This window comes from Phragmites australis, chromosome 1, assembly GCF_958298935.1.
Source record: "Phragmites australis chromosome 1, lpPhrAust1.1, whole genome shotgun sequence".
Lineage (NCBI taxonomy): Eukaryota > Viridiplantae > Streptophyta > Magnoliopsida > Poales > Poaceae > Phragmites > Phragmites australis.
Genome location: NC_084921.1, coordinates 32,688,211 through 32,708,688, shown reverse-complemented (window position 1 = coordinate 32,708,688; position 20,478 = coordinate 32,688,211). Strand labels below are relative to the sequence as shown.

Here is a 20,478-nt window from a genome sequence, read left to right as displayed (position 1 = left end):
CGGCTTAGTGGCTCATCGTGTTTGAGATCTTGTCTTGGTGACTTGGTAGCTCAAGAACCGTGACCGAAGGAGACTTGATGACCGAGAGCACATCCTTTGTGGAGCATCAACGTGAACTAGGAGTGACACTTATGTCATCGATATCATAAGATAAAAATTCTTTGTGCCGAGATTGTCTCTTTACATTATTACGTTTCTGCATTTACATAGTTACAATTTATCTTATTAGAGTAGATTGCAATACTCTTAAACGGTAGAGTAGACATATTAGATAAATTTATATCATATTTAAATATAAAATGATATAGATTTATCTTGTGAAATTTTTAATACCAATTTATTTTAGATTTCTAAGTGTCATAATTAATCTCTCTTAAGACGTCACCGTTTCTCATACTAAGGTCGGCAAATCCAAAACATTTTCATGGCCGTACGATTGCGGGTGAGCTTAAAATATCTTCAGATCATACGTGTTGTGTGTGACGGGATAGATTGTTAGGATCTGATGTGTGACGAGGAAGATTGTTGGATTAATCCTGCATCACAAATCGGTACAGGTTCAGCAATTTAGTTCTAACAGACAATTCTGAAGCGTATCATGCATCAGAGATGAGTTTTGTAAGGGCCTCACTTAGTCACTTGTGCATTTGTATGGAGCTTCACCACACTCAAATGCTGAAGAAAATGCCCGCCCATCATCATAGATGGGGCCCGGCGGCAAATAATGAAAGTGGTGGTCGGCGAGCCACCCCGCTTCTGCAATAATGACCATTCGGAGCTCAAACCTTGTTGATGAGTCACATCGTCGATTATCTGAGAGCCTATTTGGGTTCTGTTTGGGATAGCTTTTTTCTGATAAGCTGGGTCGGCGGCATGGGATAACTTTTTTTCCAAGAACCTGCTCTCCCCTCCAGCTTCGCCCCATCACCTATCTAATCTAACGGTGGCTAGGGTTTTGGCGCCTCCTGTCCTGTGCTCGCAGAGGTTCTCGCTGATGGCGTGAGGCGTGCGGGCGGAGGTGGTGGAGGCCTTCGACATCAATGACGTCGCCAACGACGTCTACGAGCTCAACTTCGGACACCGCCCTGCCAGGTGCGCTCCGCTCTCACCCCAAAATCTTCTGCGCGATCGCAATCCTGAAACCGAAGCGAAATTGATTTGTGCTTAATCAGGTTTGCGGTTGGCACAGATTTAGACTTGACCCATTATGCCAAGGCGAAAAATTGCAGTTATGACGAGCAGTGAGGATTCATAAGCTTAGCTGCACCTTGCGCCACCAGATTTTCAGATAATGCCATTATGCAATCAAACTTCTACGCATGTATGCTTGATAATGTGACCAGAATTGTTAGTTGACTAGGGCTACGAGCGAGCTAAGGTCTATGGAGATGTCCTTAAATAGCTAAATGAGGACAAGCTTCATCAACTTTGCAAGGGAAGAGTGGTCACTTGCTTTTCTCATTTCTGTATGGTTATGCACCTGGCTCATGTACCGGCCTTCCAGAAGGATCTTGTCATTCTATTCTCATGCTATTTTTAAGACATTTTGATTGGATACGTGAATTAGCTGACCAGTGCTCTGATAATTTTATTAACCGAACAATTTGTATCATTCTCTAACTATAGGGGACCATTCAAACACTCACCGCTAGCGACCTAGACAAATACATGGCACATGCATGTCTTCTTTCTCCTCCATGTCAGCCATACACGGCAAGGTTTCCTTCTCGAACAGCTTTATTGTAGTGCTATCTGCTCCTTTTTGCAAGTTTGGTTGATGGATGAACCATCATGTAGGACTTCAGAAGCATTCAGCTGATGCTCATGCATTTTCGTTCATCAAGATTCTTAACCTCATGCAAAACATGAGCTATCCTCCGCAAATGTTGTTTGTGGAAAATGTAGTTGGATTTGAGGTTGGTATAAATTTTCTTTGAAGATTAGTTTTTGACCGTAATATTTTTACACTGGATGAGTCTGTGCCTTATTCGTTTGTCAGGTGTCTGATACACATGGCCAGTTGCTGGAGGTCCTTTCAAGTCTAAATTTTAATACACAAGAATTCATCCTAAGCCCCTTACAGTTTGGTGTCCCGTATTCTAGACCTTGCTACTTTTGTTTGGTAAGAACATTGAGTATCTTAGCATGTCTAGGCTGTGTCATGGCATTCTGACAGCTCTTATTTTCCAATGCCTTTTCATTTGCTCATCACTTCAAAACCACCGGATTTTACTGAGCAATTCTGTTATTACATGGCAATACTTGTATATACAGGCGAAACAAGAACCTATGTGTTTTCAAAATCCATCGGTCAATAACAAGTTGCTCCGGATACCCTTCTGGCTAAGCCTTAGATTGAACAGTACATCACAGAGCAGCCATGACCAGGATGAAGAAGAGCTGGAGCTAGTATGTAAGCCAATAATAGAGTTTCTTGGTAAGTAGGATTGTTCACTGACCATCTTTGACAGTAAGTTGCACCCTATGTTTATATTTAAACTGACAGGAAGTTTTGAAGAAGCTCATTCACCAATTTAGTTGTAATGAGTAACGGCACTGTTATCTTATGCAGTTAAGGAGGCTGATGGAGGCATTCCAAGAGAAACAGTTTTGCAAGATTACAGAGTCCCACTAAACTTGATTGAATGGTGGGGGAATGCTATGGGTATCCTTAATTCTTCCTTATACTGAATCACCTTCTTAATATGTTTTTGTTAGTCTTGTAGTGGAGTTTTTTTTATGTAATTTTCATTTATGCTTTATAACTAGTTTCTAGTAACGATTGATGAGTCCTTGACTATTTGCAAGATATTGTATACCCTGAATCAAAGCGTATGTGAAGGGGACAGGCTCATTGTTGGCTACACCTGAAGTAAGACTCGTTCTACTCCTCTTTTTGTTTAGTTTTCACTCATTTACACATCCTCTGGTGTTGCCTGCAAATCTTTTTTTTCATGAGTCATGACCTTTTATGATAACCTACATCAAATACTAGAACCTCAATCAGGTTCTTGAAGAGAAGAACCTCAAACAGGTTCCTGAACAGAAGTTTGAAATTTCTTCCCTGAAGGAGTTGAGCCTTCGGTTTTACACCCCTCGAGAGGTAGATGCTTTTTCACACTTCATATATTTACATCCTTACACTGGCTATCATTTACATTTGCTGTTCATATGGTTTTTCAGGTCGCTAATTTGCATTCTTTCCCTTCAAGTTTCTACTTCCCGGATCACATTAGCCTGATGCAACAGTGAGTTTCACTTCCACTTTACATTTCTGATTTAATTCAGTGAACTTCAGGAGCATTTGAACTGAAATCCATTTAAGAACATGAACAATACAGTTATTTTTTTATTAGAAATAAGAAATCTCTATCTGAATGATCTGTAATTGCCACTTGCCAGGTAACTTGTGAAATCCTCATTTTGCAGGTATGCTATGTTGGGCAATAGTCTTAGTGTAGCAGTTATGGGTCCTTTGTTGTGTTATTTGTTTGCTGAGGTATAGCGAAGCTCGGTCAGCCAGCTGGTGACATTTTACTTGACACAAACACTTTGGCCTGCTTTCTGCTGTTGGTCAAAATTTTGTCATACTTCAACCAAGGTTGGTGTCTAAGAATGGTATTCTCTTAAGCACTTCTTTTTGGGATTAAATGTGTTCGTCTCCAGTCCTCCACCTTCTGAATCTGATTGTTTTGGTATGACGACCATGCTCATTTTAATCATTGAATGATTTGCATGCCGCAGGATTTGGGGACTTCGGTTTGATCTACTGGTGGGGACACTGCAAAGAGGAGGCTGCACCTGCGCTCCCAAAGACGCTACATGCATGGTGAAACTCTGCCATGGATGTAACCTGCTATTGAGCAGGGAGGCTGTTTCTGCGTTTAGCCCTTCCTCCTGGCATATGTTTTTTCAGAACACGCCTGGGCGTGTTATTTCATTAAGAGGAGAAACGACAGAGTTACAGGAAAACAGCACGCGCTGCTCACTGTCTGGCACGGCCAGAGCCGAGAAACGGAACAACTAGCAAGGAAAATGCCTAAACAGCCGGCACATACAAAGCCTAGAAAACGAACACAAACACAAGTTAGCAGAAGACAACATTAGAGTAGCAAGCGACCGGAGATGGCTGCTGCGTGAAGCACAACAACCCTTCGTTGCCGGCAGACACCCAGTTTCTTGCTTCATCACATATCAGGGAGCTCAACTGGCCTGGCAGCATCGAAGACTGATTGAAAACACGCCAATTTCTCTCCTTCCATAAGCTCCACGAGGCCAAGATGAACATAGAGTCGAAGCCCTGACGCATGTTCTTGTTTATCCGTTTGCGCGAGATCAGCCACCAATCGACCAAGGCTGAGTCAACTGATGGAACAAGATGTTGAAGATGAACCATTCTCAGCAATTTGAACCAAACTTCCCGACTGAAAACGCAACCCAACAGCAGGTGGTGAATGGTTTCAGAAGCCTGACCGCAGAGGGAGCACGATCCTCCGTTCCTAAGGCTATGACGTTGGAGGCGATCATTTGTCCAACACCGATCGAAGAAAGCTAGCCAGAGAAAAAACTTGCACTTAGCAGGAGCCTTGGACTTCCACAGTTGCTTTGCCCCCGGCAATTCTGTCTGACCAAGGAAAAACGCCCTGTAAGCAGAGGACAACGAGTACTGGTGTTTAGGAGACCAGCACCAGATGAAACTGTCAGGGTCTTCAGTTAACTGAACCGATTCCAACAAATCCCATATTGTCAGGAACTCGATCAGAACTGTGACCGAGAGGGCCCCAGCAATGTCACGAACCCATCGACGATTACACAGAGCATCAGCTACCGTTCGCGACCTCACATTGCGCATCGAGACCGCATTGAACAGATTTGGCGCCAAATGCTTAATTGCGCTTCCTTCGATCCATTTGTCGGACCAAAATAGCGCCTTGCGGCCATTTCCAACGACAACAGAGACCGAAGCTTCAAACATAGCAGTAACGATGTAGTCACCTTTCATCGGTAGAGAAACCCAAGTACGCGAATCATTGACACGGCGAAGCCACTCCCACCGTAGCCGAAGCGCGTAGCCAAGCAATGTAAGATCATGAAGTCCCAAACCCCCCATGGAAAGAGGCCGGCACACTCTTGGCCAAGCAACAAGGCATCGTCCACCAGAGACTGAATCGGAACCACTCCAGAGGAAGGCACGGCGGAGCTTATCAATGGCTTGAATTGCCTAGGGCGGCAAGCAAATTGCGATCGATATGTAAATAGGGATAGCCGTCAAAAGTGACTTTGGTGAGAACAACCTGGCCAGCCCTGGACATCAAGCCGGCTTTCCCAGTTGGGAGGCGATCAGCAACGGCGTCAACCAACGGTTGTATGTGGCATTTACGAAGCTTCCTCAAAGTCAATAGCACCCCCAGGTATTTCACCGGGAAGTCAGCGACGCGACAGGGGAAGAAGGACTGCACCAAATCTAGATCCGTTTTAGAGCATCGTATTGGAGACACTTGGCATTTGTTAAGGTTTGAATGGAGGCCGGATGCAGCAGCAAACAAGTCCAATATAGCTCTGATCAAGACAAGATCTTGCTCAACTGGTGAGAGAAAAACGACCAAGTCGTCCGCATATAAGGAAGACCTGTTCTTGATTTGCGGCATTCCCAAATTTGCGAACAAGGAGGTACTATCCGCGCAGGAGATCATCGCATTGAGAGCTTCCATGACCAACACAAATAGCAGCGGGGAGAGGGGATCGCCCTACCGAAGGCCCCGGGCATGACAAATGCGATTGCCTGGCCTCCCATTTATCAAGACCTTGGTGCTTGCAGATGAAAGCAAAAGGGCCATCCAGTCAATCCATCGTCTTGAGAAGCCTAAATGCTGAAGGATGTCAAACAAGAATATCCAGGAAACGGAGTCGAAAGCCTTGGCAATATCAATCTTCAGCAATAGAGACGACCGACCCTTTCTATGGAGAAGTTTGGCACCAAGATCAACCGCTCTAAAGTTGTCGTGGATGCGGCGACCTTTAATGAATGCCGACTGATTCGGCCGCACCATTGCAGGTAATCTCGGTGCGAGCCTTAGAGCAAGGGTCTTAGTTAACAGCTTGCAGAAACTGTGAATGAGGCTTATAGGGCGGTAGTCTTTGAGCTCCTGGGCATTTGGCGACTTGCGAAGCAGGAACATGTATGAGTTGTTGACGAGGTTTAAGCTTCTCCCATCCAGGGACCAAAGGGCATTGAAAGCTGACATAACATCCTATTTAATAACCTCCCAAGCAGTTTTGTAAAACATCCCCGTGAACCCGTCAGGCCCGGGTGCCTTCTCGTCCAGCATATCTTGTACAGCCTTCCAGACCTCCTCTTCAGTGAAGCAAACATCAATGCCTGCCAAATTATGCGAGGGGATGTTAAGCGCTTCAAAATTCAGAGCGACCTGTCTGGGCTCTTGTGCACCCAACACGGCACTGGAGTAATCAAATGCGGCCTCGGCCTTGCCCTCCTCGGTGACAACCGAGAGCCCCTGAACTTGAAAGCTGTCAATGAAATTTTTTCGACGACGATGGCATTCTTGAAGGTGGAAGAACTTCGTGTTCGCGTCCCGCTCCGCAAGGAACAAGATACGCGATCTTTGTCTGGCAATTGTCCGAGCCAAGGATGCAAGGCCTAAGCTTCTACATTTGAGCTCCCTCCAGAGCTGGTGCTCATCCTGTGAAAGGTGAAGGCGATCCATAGCCCATTCAAGGCGGTAGATGACCTCTCTAGCGATTGCCAATTGTAGACGGATACTTCCAACAAACCTCTGACTCCAACTCTTGAGAGCTTTGGCAGTATTGCGAAGTTTCTGATCAAGGACACGGAAGGCATCCACACCATCTGTTGCACACTGCCAGGCCTCCTTTGCCGTGTCCAAGAACCCCGGAAAACGGGGCCATATGGACTCGAAACGAAAGCGATGCTTAAAGGTTGAGCACCAGTTCGTATGCAGCAGGATAGGGGCGCGGTCGGAGTAGTCCGAAGAAAGAGCTCGCAACCGATGGTCGGGGAATTCCTCTTCCCAGTCAACCGAGGTGAAGACCCGATCAATATGTTCAAGAGTAGGGTGCACTCTCTCATTGCTCCAAGTGTATAAGCGACCTTGAAGATGCAATTCTTTTAGCTCCAACTCGTCCAGGAACCGCCGGAAGCGCCCCATAGCCCAACGATTCAGCACATTGTTGTTTTTGTCTTGAGCACGATATACCATATTGAAGTCACCGCACAACATCCACGGTCCGATGCAACCGGCCCTAAGATCTTTAAGCTCCTGAAGAAAAGTGACTCTGTCCGAGTCACTATGGGGGCTGTATACCGTGGTGAGCCACCAAGGCGTGCCACCAGACAAGCACACTTTGATTGAGATAGAGTATTGTTTTGGTGTTACATTAGCGACCGTCCAGATATCCGACTGCCAAGCAACGAGAATGCCCCCTCGGGTACCCATTGCCGGCAAGAAGCAGTAGTCATAGGCCGAGCCCAGCATTTCCATTGCAATAGCATTATCAACAACATTCAGTTTAGTCTCTTGGAGACAAAGCAAGGAGATGCGCTCTTGTTCTACTGTTGCATGGACGACATCGCGACGAGCCCAGGCATTCAACCCCCGGACGTTCCACACAAGAATATTTTTGCAGTCCATTGAAAGGGAGACGACCGAACATGGTGCTGCGCTTCAAGCGGCACCTAGCGGAGCCATGGTTCCCGACCTGTTGTCTGGCGCACCCTTGGAGAAAAGCTCATGGATAGCTGCTTGGTGAGACGCAGATAACGGAGCCTCGAACACACGTTCATACTCAGCAATAGCAGCTGCGTCCGGCGGGCGGGAGGCAGAGGTAATTCCAAGGCTTCTCATGAGGACATTCTGAGCCTGAGTAATGGGATTGGAGACCCTAGTAGATTGCGCAGCGACTCGTTTACTTCTGCGAGGCATTGAGACCGCGCCACCCTCAGGAGCCTTAGGGCGACGTCGTGGCGGCGCCGAGGCTAAAATCGACTACGCCACCGGAGTACCCAAAGATGCGATGAACTCGGACACCAAAGTGTTCACCTCCAGCTCCACCGCGTGAATCTTAAAAGGGAGCGGCGGTGGGGCAAGTGACCCAACTGGACTATGCGAGGGCGCGATCGGAGGTACCAAATCCGTAACAGGGGTAGCCGTTGAGACGTCAACAGCTCGCCCGCCAAGAGAGACTGGTTGAACATGCAAGGAGGACTCAACGAAGGGGGTAGGCTCGAAGGAAGGAGCCGTTGGGGTCATTCGAATGCAGCCGACTGACGCAGCCCTCACTGGACGGAACGGGAGCGTGCATGTCGGGCGCCCGCGGCTCACCAGATGGTGGGGCCGGGTCAGGGTCATTATCCTGTCCGTCGAGAGCCAAGACATGAGAGAAACACGTGATCGCGCGCAAGGGCGTCGACTGGTCATCGTCCGACAGCGCGGATCGCGTAGTGACCTCCGTTAGCATGGGGTCCCAGGACTGGTGCAGAGGCTCAGACGAAGAGCAAGGGCCAACCGGCCCCTCGAACACGTTTCGGCGCCGCTCCGGGATATGATCGACCCCAGATTCCAAGAGCATAGGGTCAAACAGACGCCTTGTAGGCATGTGGCACGCCGAGCAGGAAAAGCAGAGTGGGTCACATGACGCCCCAGAAACCCTCCGGGCATCAGGCTTCACGGGCGACGGATTCACGCGTTGTAGCATGGCAGGCGACAGGGCGACAACCTCGTTGCAAATCTTTGCCTTCTGACACACGTGACCGAAGCGGATTGGGCCCACTAGCGACCCAGCCAGGCACCTCCACGGCGAACCGTCACCGGAGGGGAGGAGTAGCAGGGAAGCAACCCGCGGCGCGCGGGAGCCGCTGGTAGCACCCGGAGGCCCGGATAACGTGGCCGCCGCACCAGGAGCTCCTCCAAACCTAGTTCTTTTTGGCCATGGCGAAGAACGACCACCGTCCTCAAGGCCCGGAAACTCATCTTCATCACTATCCCAATTGTCTGGAGGGGTGCCGTCAGATGATGAACTGGAAGGCCGGCGCCAGTCCTGAACCTCCAAGATGGTGACCGTAACCTTGTAACGTAGACCTTCGAGCTTGGAATGCAAGACCTCCTCAGGGCAGAGAAAGAGGCCCTCCTTGACGTACACAGCAACAGGCTCTGGCACGAAGAGGGAGGCTTCAACCGGATGAAATCAGGATCAGAACACCAAGCAACGACCCGAAAAGAACCAAAATCTTGTCTTGCTGCAGTATCAGGCGTAAGGAGAAGGTCAAAACAGGAGTTGCCAAGGATGCGCTCCGCCGTGGCTAACTGCCACGCATGGGCAGGGATGCCCCTGAGCTCAACCAAGACGCGAAATCTCAGAGCGTCGGCGGTTGCCATCGATTGCCTGAGCCATTGACGGAACCAGACCTGGAACGGTAGGCCAGGCGGAATTGGGGCGTGCAGAACAAGATCATGCGCGACCGGATCAGAGAAGATCACGAGGAAGTCTTCGAGGCAGCCTTTATGGACGGAGAACACCGCCGATGAGACGCCATAGAACTCTATGATCAGCGACTGAATCTGGTCAGCGGGCACTGCTGGCCTCGTACCCACAACCTGCACCGCAATTGCAAGCGCCAGGCGGTTCTCTTCACGAACAAGTTCCTCGGACCGTGGAACGTTGCAGAACACAAGTTGTGGACGGCGCTCAATGGCTCCATGCACCGATGCAGATGGAGATGGAGCGCAAATGGAGGGCGGCGAGCAGGCACAACCGATTTTACGGGAGGCAGTGGATGGAGTGTCGGAGTTCTCAAGCGACCCAACGACAGGTGCGGGAGCTGGCGACAGATGTAAGCGAGCTTGTTGACGAGGCCTCGACGAAGGACTGGCCGGAGAAGGCAAGGCCGCAGGAGGAGAGCGTGGACGCCTGCAATGGCGAGCCTGGTGGCCCTCCTACCTGCAGCGCAGACATTTGGACGGGTTGCGGCAGTCAGCAGCCACATGGTCGGGGGAGAAACAGTTGAAGCAGAGGCCGACGAGGTCCACCGGAACCGAACGCGAGGGAGGTGGCGGGGGACGCGAAGGCCGCTCCTGCCTCCTACGCTTTCCCACCACCAGCTGCCACCCGTCAGCATAAGGAGGCGACATACGTGCGGCTTGAGGCGCTGCGTCTGGAGGGTGAACCCTCGTCTGGGGGCGTTGATCGGCGGCTACAATCACGGACTGCAACCTGCGAGAGGGTGGCACATGTGGCTGCGACCCTAGGCGACCAAAGACTCCTTGAGGAGCCAACAACAGCTTGTCGGAAGAAGCGACCGGAGCGCCCTTGCTGCCCTCGAGGGCGCGCGAAGGACGTGAACCCGAGGGTACGTCGGAGGCAACGGAGGACGCAGAGGAAGGGCTGAAGAGCAACCATTCCGGGAGTTCATGGCCAGAACGAGATGGGCCGGCTTCCCCAGATCTGAACGGAGAAGCAAAGGGGTTAAGGCGCGAAGACCTGGCCAGAGATCCGTGCCCAGGTCTAGGATCGGTAGGTGGTGAGGTGGTGGTTGCGGCGGAACGGCGTGGAGGAACCTCCGGCGGCGGAGGAGGAGGGCGAGAGCTCATCCTCGCCCGGGACCACGTTACTCACCTCACCACCACGGTGAGTTTTTACTTCCTGACGAAGTGTAACAACTGACCCAGTGATGTGTACCTGGTCTGGACGAGGTCGTTGTAATGATTGTGGATCTTAACTTGAGGACTTCAACCCTGTAAAAAGTTGTAACCAGTGGCCAATCGAGCAGATCAACTCTTGTTTTTCTAAATGTCTCTGCAAGGTCTGGCTTTCATCATGCATCGTCAGTAATCGCCAGTGATCTCCCATAACTGTCAGCCAACTACTGCAACGGAATGCAGCAAAGCGATTGCATCTCCTGCTGTACAGGCGCAGCTACCTGCAGGGCTGTGACTTGGAAGCTGGAATGGCTATGCAGCACAATGCCAGCAGCTCATCAGCAGAGTTCAAAGTTGTACGCCAAGGCTCTGTTCACAAAATTTTCACATGAAGCAGTTCAATAGGAATTTAGAAAAAAAAATGTAATGTTAGTAGAAAGATCACATCAAACTGTTCAATGTTTACTGGAATTGAACAAAATTCCGGTGATTTTTGGGAGTCTGAACAAGAAAAGAAGCATCGCGACTTCGCGAGTGGCAAGAAGAAAGCCCATCTCTTCTTTCCAAACCCTAAACCCCTTACCCGCCACCATGCGCCTGCCACGGCTCCTCCGTGCCGCCTCCTCGTCGCCGCTCCCACGGCGCCGCCTATGCACCGCCGATACCACCACGGCATCTTCCTCTCCGGCCGCGCTACCGCAGCCCGCCGAGCCCCTCTCCGCCCACTTCTCCAGACCCCGCGCCCCGGGCGTCGCCGATGGCCTCGACTTCTCCCTCCGCGTGCTCCTCGCCTCCTCGTCCACCCACCCCCACGCCTTCCTGCTACTCCGATCCGCCGCCCTGGACGCGCGCCTCGCACCCGACGCCCTCGTCGACGCGGTCCTCTCCGCCGCGGACGCCGGCTCCCCGGCCGCGCCCGCGCTCCTCAGCCGCCTCCTCGCCTGCCTCTCGCGCTCCGGCCGCGACGGCGCCACTGAGGCAGCCGCAGCCGCCTACGCTCGCATGGTCGCCCGGGGCGTCGTCCCGGACTCCAAGTCGCGCACCGACCTGCTCGTCGCCACGGCGCGGGGCGCGTCGGCCGCGGACGCGCTGGCCCTGTTCGACGAGATGCGGGGCAAAGGGTGCTACGCGGACGCGATGATGTACGACGTCCTGATGCGGGCCTGCTTCAAGGAAGGGTTGCACAGGGACGCGGTCAGGCTGTTCGACGAAATGGTGGGCGCCGGGATCAAGCCCAACGAGCGTGTGTATGCTCTCTCAATTGCGGCCCTGTGCAAGCTGCATGAAGCGGACCGTGCGCTGCGGGTTCTTGGGGAGATAAAGGAGGCGGGGTTTAGGCCGTGGGACTTGACGTACAACTCTGTGATGGATGTGTTGGTGAAGGCGGGGAAGATGGAAGAGGCGCTGCAGGTGAAGGATGTGATGCTGGCTGCTGGGAAGAAAATGGATGTGATTCTCGCGACAAAGTTGATGCACGGGTATTGCTTGCATGGTGAAGTTGGGAAAGCGCTGGATTTGTTTGACGAAGCTGTTAGAGACGGTTTAGCACCAACCAATGTGACATATGGGGTGCTGATCAAAGGTTGTGATGCTGAGGGGATGACAGATAAGGCATATGAGCTATGTCGCCAGATGATAGACCGGGGGTTGTTGTCGAGCACGTTTGAGTTCAATTTGTGATCAAAGGCTTCTTGAAAGACAAAAGGTGGGAGGATGCCATCAGCTTGTTTGAGGAGATTGTTGATACTGGGGTACCTGATGTCTACACATACAATTCTCTAATTCATTGACTCTGTCAGCATCACAAACTCCGCGAGGCACTTGACTTATCGGATAAGATGAAGGAAGCTGGAGTGAAGCCATCTATTGTGACATACCACTGCTTGCTGCTGGGTTTTTGCAAGAAGGGGCGCATGGATGAAGCGCTCAAGTTATGCTTTGATGTGCCTGAGAAAGGATTCACACCTAATGTTGTCACTTACACAACTCTAATGAAAGGGTACATCAATAAGAAGGCTTTTGACAAGGCCTATGCCCTGCTTGATGAAATGCATCAGAATGGAGTTTCTTGCAATGATTATACATATAACATTCTCATAAATGGCCTTTTCTTGGTCGACCGTGTTTGTGAAGTTGATGAAATGCTGAATAGATTTATAAGCGAAGGTTTTGTTCCAACCGCAATGACATATAATAGTATCATCAGTGGATTTGTGAAAACTGGTATGATGGGCTCAGCATTCGCTATGTATCAGCAGATGTGTGAGAAAGGTATACCCCCCAACATAGTAACATATACCAATTTTATGGATCGTTATTGTAGGACTAACTGCTGTGATCTGGCACTGAAGCTGCTAAATGATCTGAGGCGCAAAGGCGTTCGACCTGACATTGCTGTATACAATGTTTTCATAAATGGGTTTAGCCAGCAGGGGAATATGTCTCATGCACTCCAATTTCTTGTTGTTCTGCTGAAAGATGGTTTAACACCAAATGTTGCTGTCTACAATAGTTTTATTACAGGGTACAAGAAGTTGAAAATGATGGAAGAAGCTTCCAAGTTCTATTCTAGCATGATCAAAGGAGTTGTTGTTGATACAGCAACCTACACAACCTTAATCGATGGGTTATCAAAAGCTGTCAATGTAGCCTTTGCTTTGGGATTGTACTCAGAGATGTTGGCCAAAGGCAATATTCCTGATGATAAAACTTTCACAGCGTTAACACATGGCCTTTGCCGCAGTGGAGACATCGATGGTGCTAAGAAGTTATTGGATGAGATGAGTAGATTAGATGTGCGCCCAAATGTTTTTATTTATAACATGCTGATAAACGCATACCTTCAAGATGGTAAACTGCAAGAGGCATTCCAGCTGCATGATGAAATGCTCGACAGGGGAATTGTGCCTGATGATACTACATATGGTATACTAGTTAGCCAGAAATTTTTGGAAGCTGAAAGTCCTGATGATGCAGAATATCGTATTATAAGTTTCGCCAGTCAAGAATGAATAACCTTAGCTTGAGTCTTGAGCAGATTGAAGTTTCCATCATATGGCATGGTTGAGAACTTGAGATGGGAAATTTGCACAGTAAATGAAGTGAATCTTTGACAAGACCAGATGGAAGCAAAGGTACGATCGGGACATGAATGTTGACCAATATTTGATGTTTTTATTATCTGTCGTTGACATCACTGTTGATGCTTTATGATGATTTCCCTTCCCTATTCATTTGCATTTTATGTGTCATAGTTGCACTTTCCTGTACTATTAAATTTAGCAAAAACCTTTAGGTTCAGGCCTTGTTTGTAAGTTGCAACTTGTAACTGGTAGTTTTGTGTAACCATGCTCCTATTCTAAGTTCTAACACTTCTGGCTGTAGTGATTCTTGATTGGATCTGACTTTGAATGGTCAATACATGCCCTATCAAATAATACTTGGCTTAGTTATCCATGACCTTGACATTTCAATTTCTTTGATATATGTAGATTGTTTTTTTTTTATTGCAGTGACTGATCTAATCACGGTTGCATGCATTCATTAGATCAGGCCAATGCCAGTTTTGGCAGACCTTGTAGCTGCAGTGGTTGATGATTGTATGATATATCAACTAGATTAGACTTTACAGGAACTCTAATATTTTGTAATAGATGGACCCGTTTCCCTATGCTCCACTGGGTTTTAGTACCCCAATAACAGAGTAAAAACTAGGATAGAATACTTTGAAGCCTGCCCAGTGGGGGAAGTTGGCCGTCCAGGGGGTTAACAAAAGCCAGATCCTCCCCCTGCCCCCCCCCCCCCCCCCTAAAAAAATAGGTAGGATTGTCCCCAAGCATGCATTGAAAGAAAAAAAAAAGGATTCGTTTACTGACCATTGTGCTGTTTTGGTGGCTGGGTTGAAACCTGGTTCAGCCAGGACTGCGATAAAGATCACCCTGGTTCGGAAAACACATGGAAGTTTGAAGCATAAATCCAACTCCAATACAGAAGGAACTCAAAAAGACTGTTTTATACCATCACTGGAAGTCTGGAACCATATATTGCAAAGAGGCAATTCTAAAGTCTATTCAGGTAGTTCATGACATTATTTCTGCTATCTTTGGGAAACAATTAACCTAGATAACTGGAATGATAAAATACTTTACAACTAGCTTGCAAATGCTGACCTGTTAAAACTACAGGCGGCTTATATTTTGCTCATCCTGCGATAGAACGACATGTGCAGCTAACATTTTCCTTCCATTTGATTCACGTGATGCAGAACCTTAATGACGTTGTGAGCACCTTTTTCACGAAAAAGATCATGCCTGCTGGGCACGGCCTACGGCGTACCAGTGTGCATAACGCGGAGTGGTTTGGGACAAGGAAGTTCTTTGCCTTGTTGCTGAAACGCATTCTGTTCCGACAAGCGCACGGCAGCAATATATTCAAGGTGAAAAAATAGCGGGCTAGCCAGGGAACTTCATACATCTTGTATATATCATTTTGTTGGTCTCAGACGAAGTCTCTCTTGTCACTATAAATGATGCCTCTGCTGCTGATCGAGACTTATTATTGGGAACTAAAATTATTTAGGAGCTGGAGATTGCTGTATTTTTCACCGACTTGCTGTTAACAAAATTAACAAGGAGTTTCTGTATGTGAATTGGGACCAGATCCCCAACTTTCGAGCATCTCAATATCCACAAGAAATCGTTGAAATATTACCCTACCTCGTGTGGTTGTATGACTTAAGTAATCAGTTCAGTCAGTGAAAATAATGTAGGTTCTACTAGACCTCCCATTGTAAAAATGATAGCCAGCATACAATGCTTAATGAATTATGTATTGTGTAATTTGATCTAATGCCTCGTGCATGCTGGCCGTCTGGGCTCTGTAATTTGCAACGCATGGCAAAACTGCTGTCGGAATTGCTTTGCATGCATATCAATGAGCCAACCATCAGTTAACGGCGTGGGAACAGGATCGGACTGGCAGGACCCATGGGTCAGCCTCACCAAGTCACCATTCGCGTTGGCGGACGCGGCGCACGACGCGGGGCGACACCCGCGCGCAGCCGAGCAAAGGACGCCTCGGTTGCATGCGTATGCTCGACAAGAGGCTTCCGAATTCCACCGTACACCACCACACGCAGCACAAGGGAGGACTAGTGCGGCACGACCATATCGGGAGGAGAGAAACATGCACCGGTCGTCGAGCTACTGCCTATCGACGTCGTCGACGGCGACGTCCTCGTCGGGGACGAGCGGGACGGCGGGTATAATGGACGTGGACCAGCTGCCGACGTACGACCCCCGGTCGGACGTGGCCAAGAAGGAAGCGTTGGACGCCTCCCGCGCCGGCCTGGCCCGCACCCTCGTCCACCTCATCCCCGTCGTCGTGCTCCTCTGCGGCCTCCTCCTCTGGTCGCTCTCCGCCACCGATACCCCCGGTACGAATCAAGGCCTATTCTCATATTCTGTGCTGATTTAATCTCGATAAGGATGTTCATACTCCGTTACATATAATTTTAGATTGAGGTTGCGTTGGGAATGTTCAAAGACTACTGCAAAAATACTTTGAAATTTTGTGAAGATCCTTTCATCTAAATAAAAGATTTCTCCATTCCAAACGGGTCCAATCATTCACCGGACCATATGAATCCCTAATGGTCAACACTACAGTGTGTGCGCACGTGTACCATCTAGGACAAGATTAAGGATGGCAATGGGCACCATACAAGCAGGTACGGCCATACAAATACACGCCAGTGACCGGTAATTTTTAAACCAACGCACACACGGATTACCCACCATGTATAAGAAATACCACCCACACCTATCAGTACATGCAAGCATGCTCGTATGCATACCAGCATGTAAACATGCAGTGAACATAATAACAAGTATATAATAATAATAATCTCAATTTAACTATGCATCTCAACTCTGATAGATAATGAAATGGTGAATAAGCACTTCATGCAGTAGTTCACTTCACACATATAACATATGAGTATATGATAGTGTTCAATGCAACACAAACGAACATTGCTCAATAACATAAGTCTAACCATGCAAATAAACATTAATGCAACCCTGGGAGGGGAATGAGATAAAAAGAAACCCTAACATTCACGTGCTAGTTTATATACCTAGTTAATTTAGACCCACATGTCAGGTACTTGGAGCGGGTACATAGACAAAACGGGCATGGCTAAGACTTTCTCACACCCATGTCTATCTACCCGTTGGGTTTAGAATCAAACTTCCACTCAAATCCATGAGTAAAGAATACGACAGAAACTTGCGCTCATTAAATTGTTTACACACGTAGACACAGGTAATCCGTACACATTGCCATCCCTAAACAAGATCCATACTTGGGCAGTCAAGGATAGAAAATAGTACTAGTTCTCTAGGATTAAATGTAATTGAGGCAGTTAATGTGGAAATGCACATATGCTTCTAGGAGGTTCTTTTTTACTCATTGTTTTGAACATTGATATGACATTCAATGCATGCATTTGATCGTTGCTTTTTTAAGCATTTTTTTTTTATCAAAATGTATTAAAAATATGATCATTTGAAAGTTTTTCATGACAAATTTACTAATGTCATTTTTATGTGATAAATCTTAATACTTTTGTGTATATAAACAACCAAAGTTTATAAAGTTTGACTGCTCATATTCCTATCGTTGAAGTTACTTTTTTTTCTTCTGACACTTGTACACGTCTCATCTATATGAATGCTTGCGAACAGATGTAGGTATCATGTTAGAGAAAGGGGGCGGCGATAAGATGGTGACACATGTCAAGCTGATGCCACAGAAGACTAGATCTCCGTCGCGCTGGAACAGTTCAGGCATGATGACCGGGATGGAGGATTCGGATCCAATAGACAAGGCTCACGTAACAAAAAGGAGGGTGTTAAGAAGTGAAATGTAAGGAGCCAATATCTTGATCGTGTTCTTGAGGCCGGTCAATAAGAAAGGCTTGAAACTCTCCTATAAGTGGTTCAAATTCTATAAGCTTCTACTCTTCCTTTTCTTTTTTCTTGGTTTTGTTGTCTTCATGGCTAGTTCTAGTTTGAGGGATGATTCATTAGTCATTGCATGACGCGTGATGTTCCATTTTTTTTTTGTCTATGGGCAAGAAGAAGCTAGGTTAATAGAGAAGGAATGTGCTCTGAAGGGCAAATGTTAGTTTACTTCATCATCATAGAACAACGAGAATTTAAATTGATTTTGCAACGTCGACTACTCCCTACGCTCAAACAGATTGGATGGTTCAGATTTGAATTTTGCTCCCCCAGTTTGCTGTGTATACGCTCTTTTTGACCGATTGCGCACACACATTGGATATCTTCTCCATAGGACCGCAGCTGCATAGCTGAATAGCACCATACTATGTAAACAAAATAAAAGGCACTTATAATACACCTCTTTTCGCTAGACATTGAAATAGCAAATGCCTCCCTCGACACCAAGCTACCTCTTTGCCCTTTCTTATAGTCTCAACTCCAACTTGAGATGCCGTCGATCCACCGGTCACAACGAGCTGGATGTAGTAGACCACTGTGAGTCGGACACCACTCTCATGGATCAAATTGTTGCGGGGGCGTGGAATGTACTAGACCGCCGTGAGCACACATTGTCAACTACCGTGTCCGATGAGCATCACCGAGCCTTGGCCGTGGATGTCCACGGTAGAGCCATCGCCGAACTTGACGGAGCCTATGACGCCGGTGTCCAAATTGGTAAAGGCAGCCTTGTTCTTGGTCATATGATTTGAAGCCCGTGTCAAGATACCACTGCGAGTCTAGCACTCTGGCATGCCTCCTTGTTTGTAGAGTTGCGGGTCTGCTCACTCCTCGTTTAGCAGCACTCCCTTTGTGCGTTGATTCTTCCTCCTCCGTTTGTGCGAGATTGTCCTCGTCTTGCTTCTTCTTGCAGCACTCCCTTCTAGTGACTAAGCTTGCCGCAGTACTGGCATTTGTCTTGGTTTTCTTCGCGCGTGTCGTTCTGCGTGTCCTTGCCATCGTGAGTGCCGCTGTCACGGGACCTAGTGTCCCTCCCATGGCCACGACCGTGATGACGGGAGGTGTTGAAGCCAGTGTTCTATTCCTACTTGCGGTTGCGCTCCTGCCATTCAGCTTCAGTCAGCAGGAGCTACCCGCTCAAGCGATCGTCCAAGGACAGTGATCAATATCAAGCTAAGCTTCAATTGAAAGTGCCACCTGGAAATACTTCGATGGTACATCGTGCATGAACTTTTTGCATGGAGAAGTCTTTGATGTTCTCCTTGTCCTTGAACCGAGAAGCTTTGAACTCTCTCCTAAGCACATGTGCTTTGGCCATCCGCACTCGTTCCACACCCATCTTCATTGTTTTGATCGCCTCCCATGCATCCTTTGTCAAGCACTTGGCGACCAACGCAGTGAGCATGTCATCGGGACCGACACACATGATGGCTTCAAATGCAAGTCGATCGTCGTGGCACTCAGCTTTGTCATTTGGGTTGACTCCATCTTCCATCACTGCCCACAGTCCCCGTGCCTGCAACATCACCTTCATCAGGAGCGACCAGTCGTCGTAGTTGGCGCACGTCAGCGTTGGATAGTTTGCTGTGCCACCCACTTCCTTGATCACGTGCTACGCCTTCTGTTGCTGGTGCCCGCCACTGGCATGGTGCCTGAGCCAGCGCGGAGGGGGCGATGGTAAACGATGGCTCCTGATAGATGGAGGGGTCTTGGACCTGGTCGTTGCTCGAGCACGTGATGTCGACATGCCGGAGTTGGAGACGATGCTGATGTGGCTTTGATGCCTGTCATAATCGCGCAACGATTTCTAGGACCGCTCATGAGATCTTCACCTAACGAAACTGGATATTTTCAGGTGGGTTTCGGATTGTGAACAGTAGCCTGACGAAGTTTAGACTCTTCATGATTTCAGAGCTGAGAACGAGGTAATTTGTGCTGCTCAACTTTCGCAGCTTTTCAATTGCTTTCTCCTCTATTTATTGAATGAAATAACAGATGTGCTAATCCAGGATCGAGCAATCCTCGTGCCATCCCACGGGAATTGGTCGTGCAGCAGCAAAGACACGCACTCCGCCTGGATATTGGCAAGTGCTTCGACTGACTAAAAATGTGCTAACCTCAACTAACGACTTGACTCAACACTAACCAAACTAGCAGTGACTTGAATTAGATTACAGAAATAAAGAAGCAAAGCTAGATTCATCACATCTTGCGATTTTGTTTCTTTGATTTATCTGGTGTTATTTTGTGTGCTTCACCTCATATACTTGTCGAGTGAATTTCATTGTGTGCTTTGTACAAGCGCGAAAACTGCATTCGCCTGAAATTTGATCAGCTGACTGATGGTCAAAGTTTTCACCCTATAATATATATCAGTTCACAGAAACTGCAATCCCAATATCAACTTCAACAAGTTCAAATGTCTATTTTGGTTGACTCAGTTCCCATATCGATCCATAACAAGAGAGATCAGGGCCGATCGATCGATGCAGCAAAACTGACAAAGAATATTCCTTTTTTTATAATCTTGAAGAATATTCATTTGTTCATTCGTTGTGACTAGAAGTCCCTGAACCGATACTGACGCTGATGTTGTCTTGGCGGCCCGTGGCCCCGAGCGCTCCGGCCAGCTCCTTGGCGAGCACGGTCGGCGAGCCCCTGTCGTCCAGCAGCGCCTCCCACAGCATGGTGGTCACTGAGGGCTTCAGCAGCCTAATTTTTACATAAAGGAAGTTTTTATTGAATTCAAATAATTACATCAATGTAATATAACCGTGCTA

At 48.1% G+C, this 20,478-nt stretch overlaps 1 protein-coding gene and 2 pseudogenes across 1 annotated transcript; all 3 read left to right on the top strand.

Moving 5' to 3' along the window:
• Positions 1–779: 779 nt before the first annotated feature.
• LOC133888746 (tRNA (cytosine(38)-C(5))-methyltransferase 2-like) lies at positions 780–3,940 on the top strand (annotated as a pseudogene).
• Positions 3,941–11,221: 7,281 nt separating this feature from the next.
• Positions 11,222–15,349, top strand: LOC133915681 (pentatricopeptide repeat-containing protein At3g54980, mitochondrial-like; annotated as a pseudogene).
• Positions 15,350–15,605: 256 nt separating this feature from the next.
• Positions 15,606–17,604, top strand: LOC133884166 (uncharacterized). Its single transcript, XM_062323522.1, has 2 exons — positions 15,606–16,107; positions 17,420–17,604. Exons 1-2 carry the CDS (start codon positions 15,606–15,608, stop codon positions 17,602–17,604), a joined length of 687 nt encoding a protein of 228 aa, XP_062179506.1.
• Positions 17,605–20,478: the final 2,874 nt, after the last annotated feature.

Coding starts and splice junctions, on each gene's coding strand:
- LOC133884166 (XM_062323522.1), top strand. CDS start 15,606: ATGAGCCAACCATCAGTTAACGGCGTGGGAACAGGATCGGACTGGCAG. Junction 16,108..17,419: donor CTCCGCCACCGATACCCCCG/GTACGAATCAAG, acceptor GCTTGCGAACAG/ATGTAGGTATCATGTTAGAG.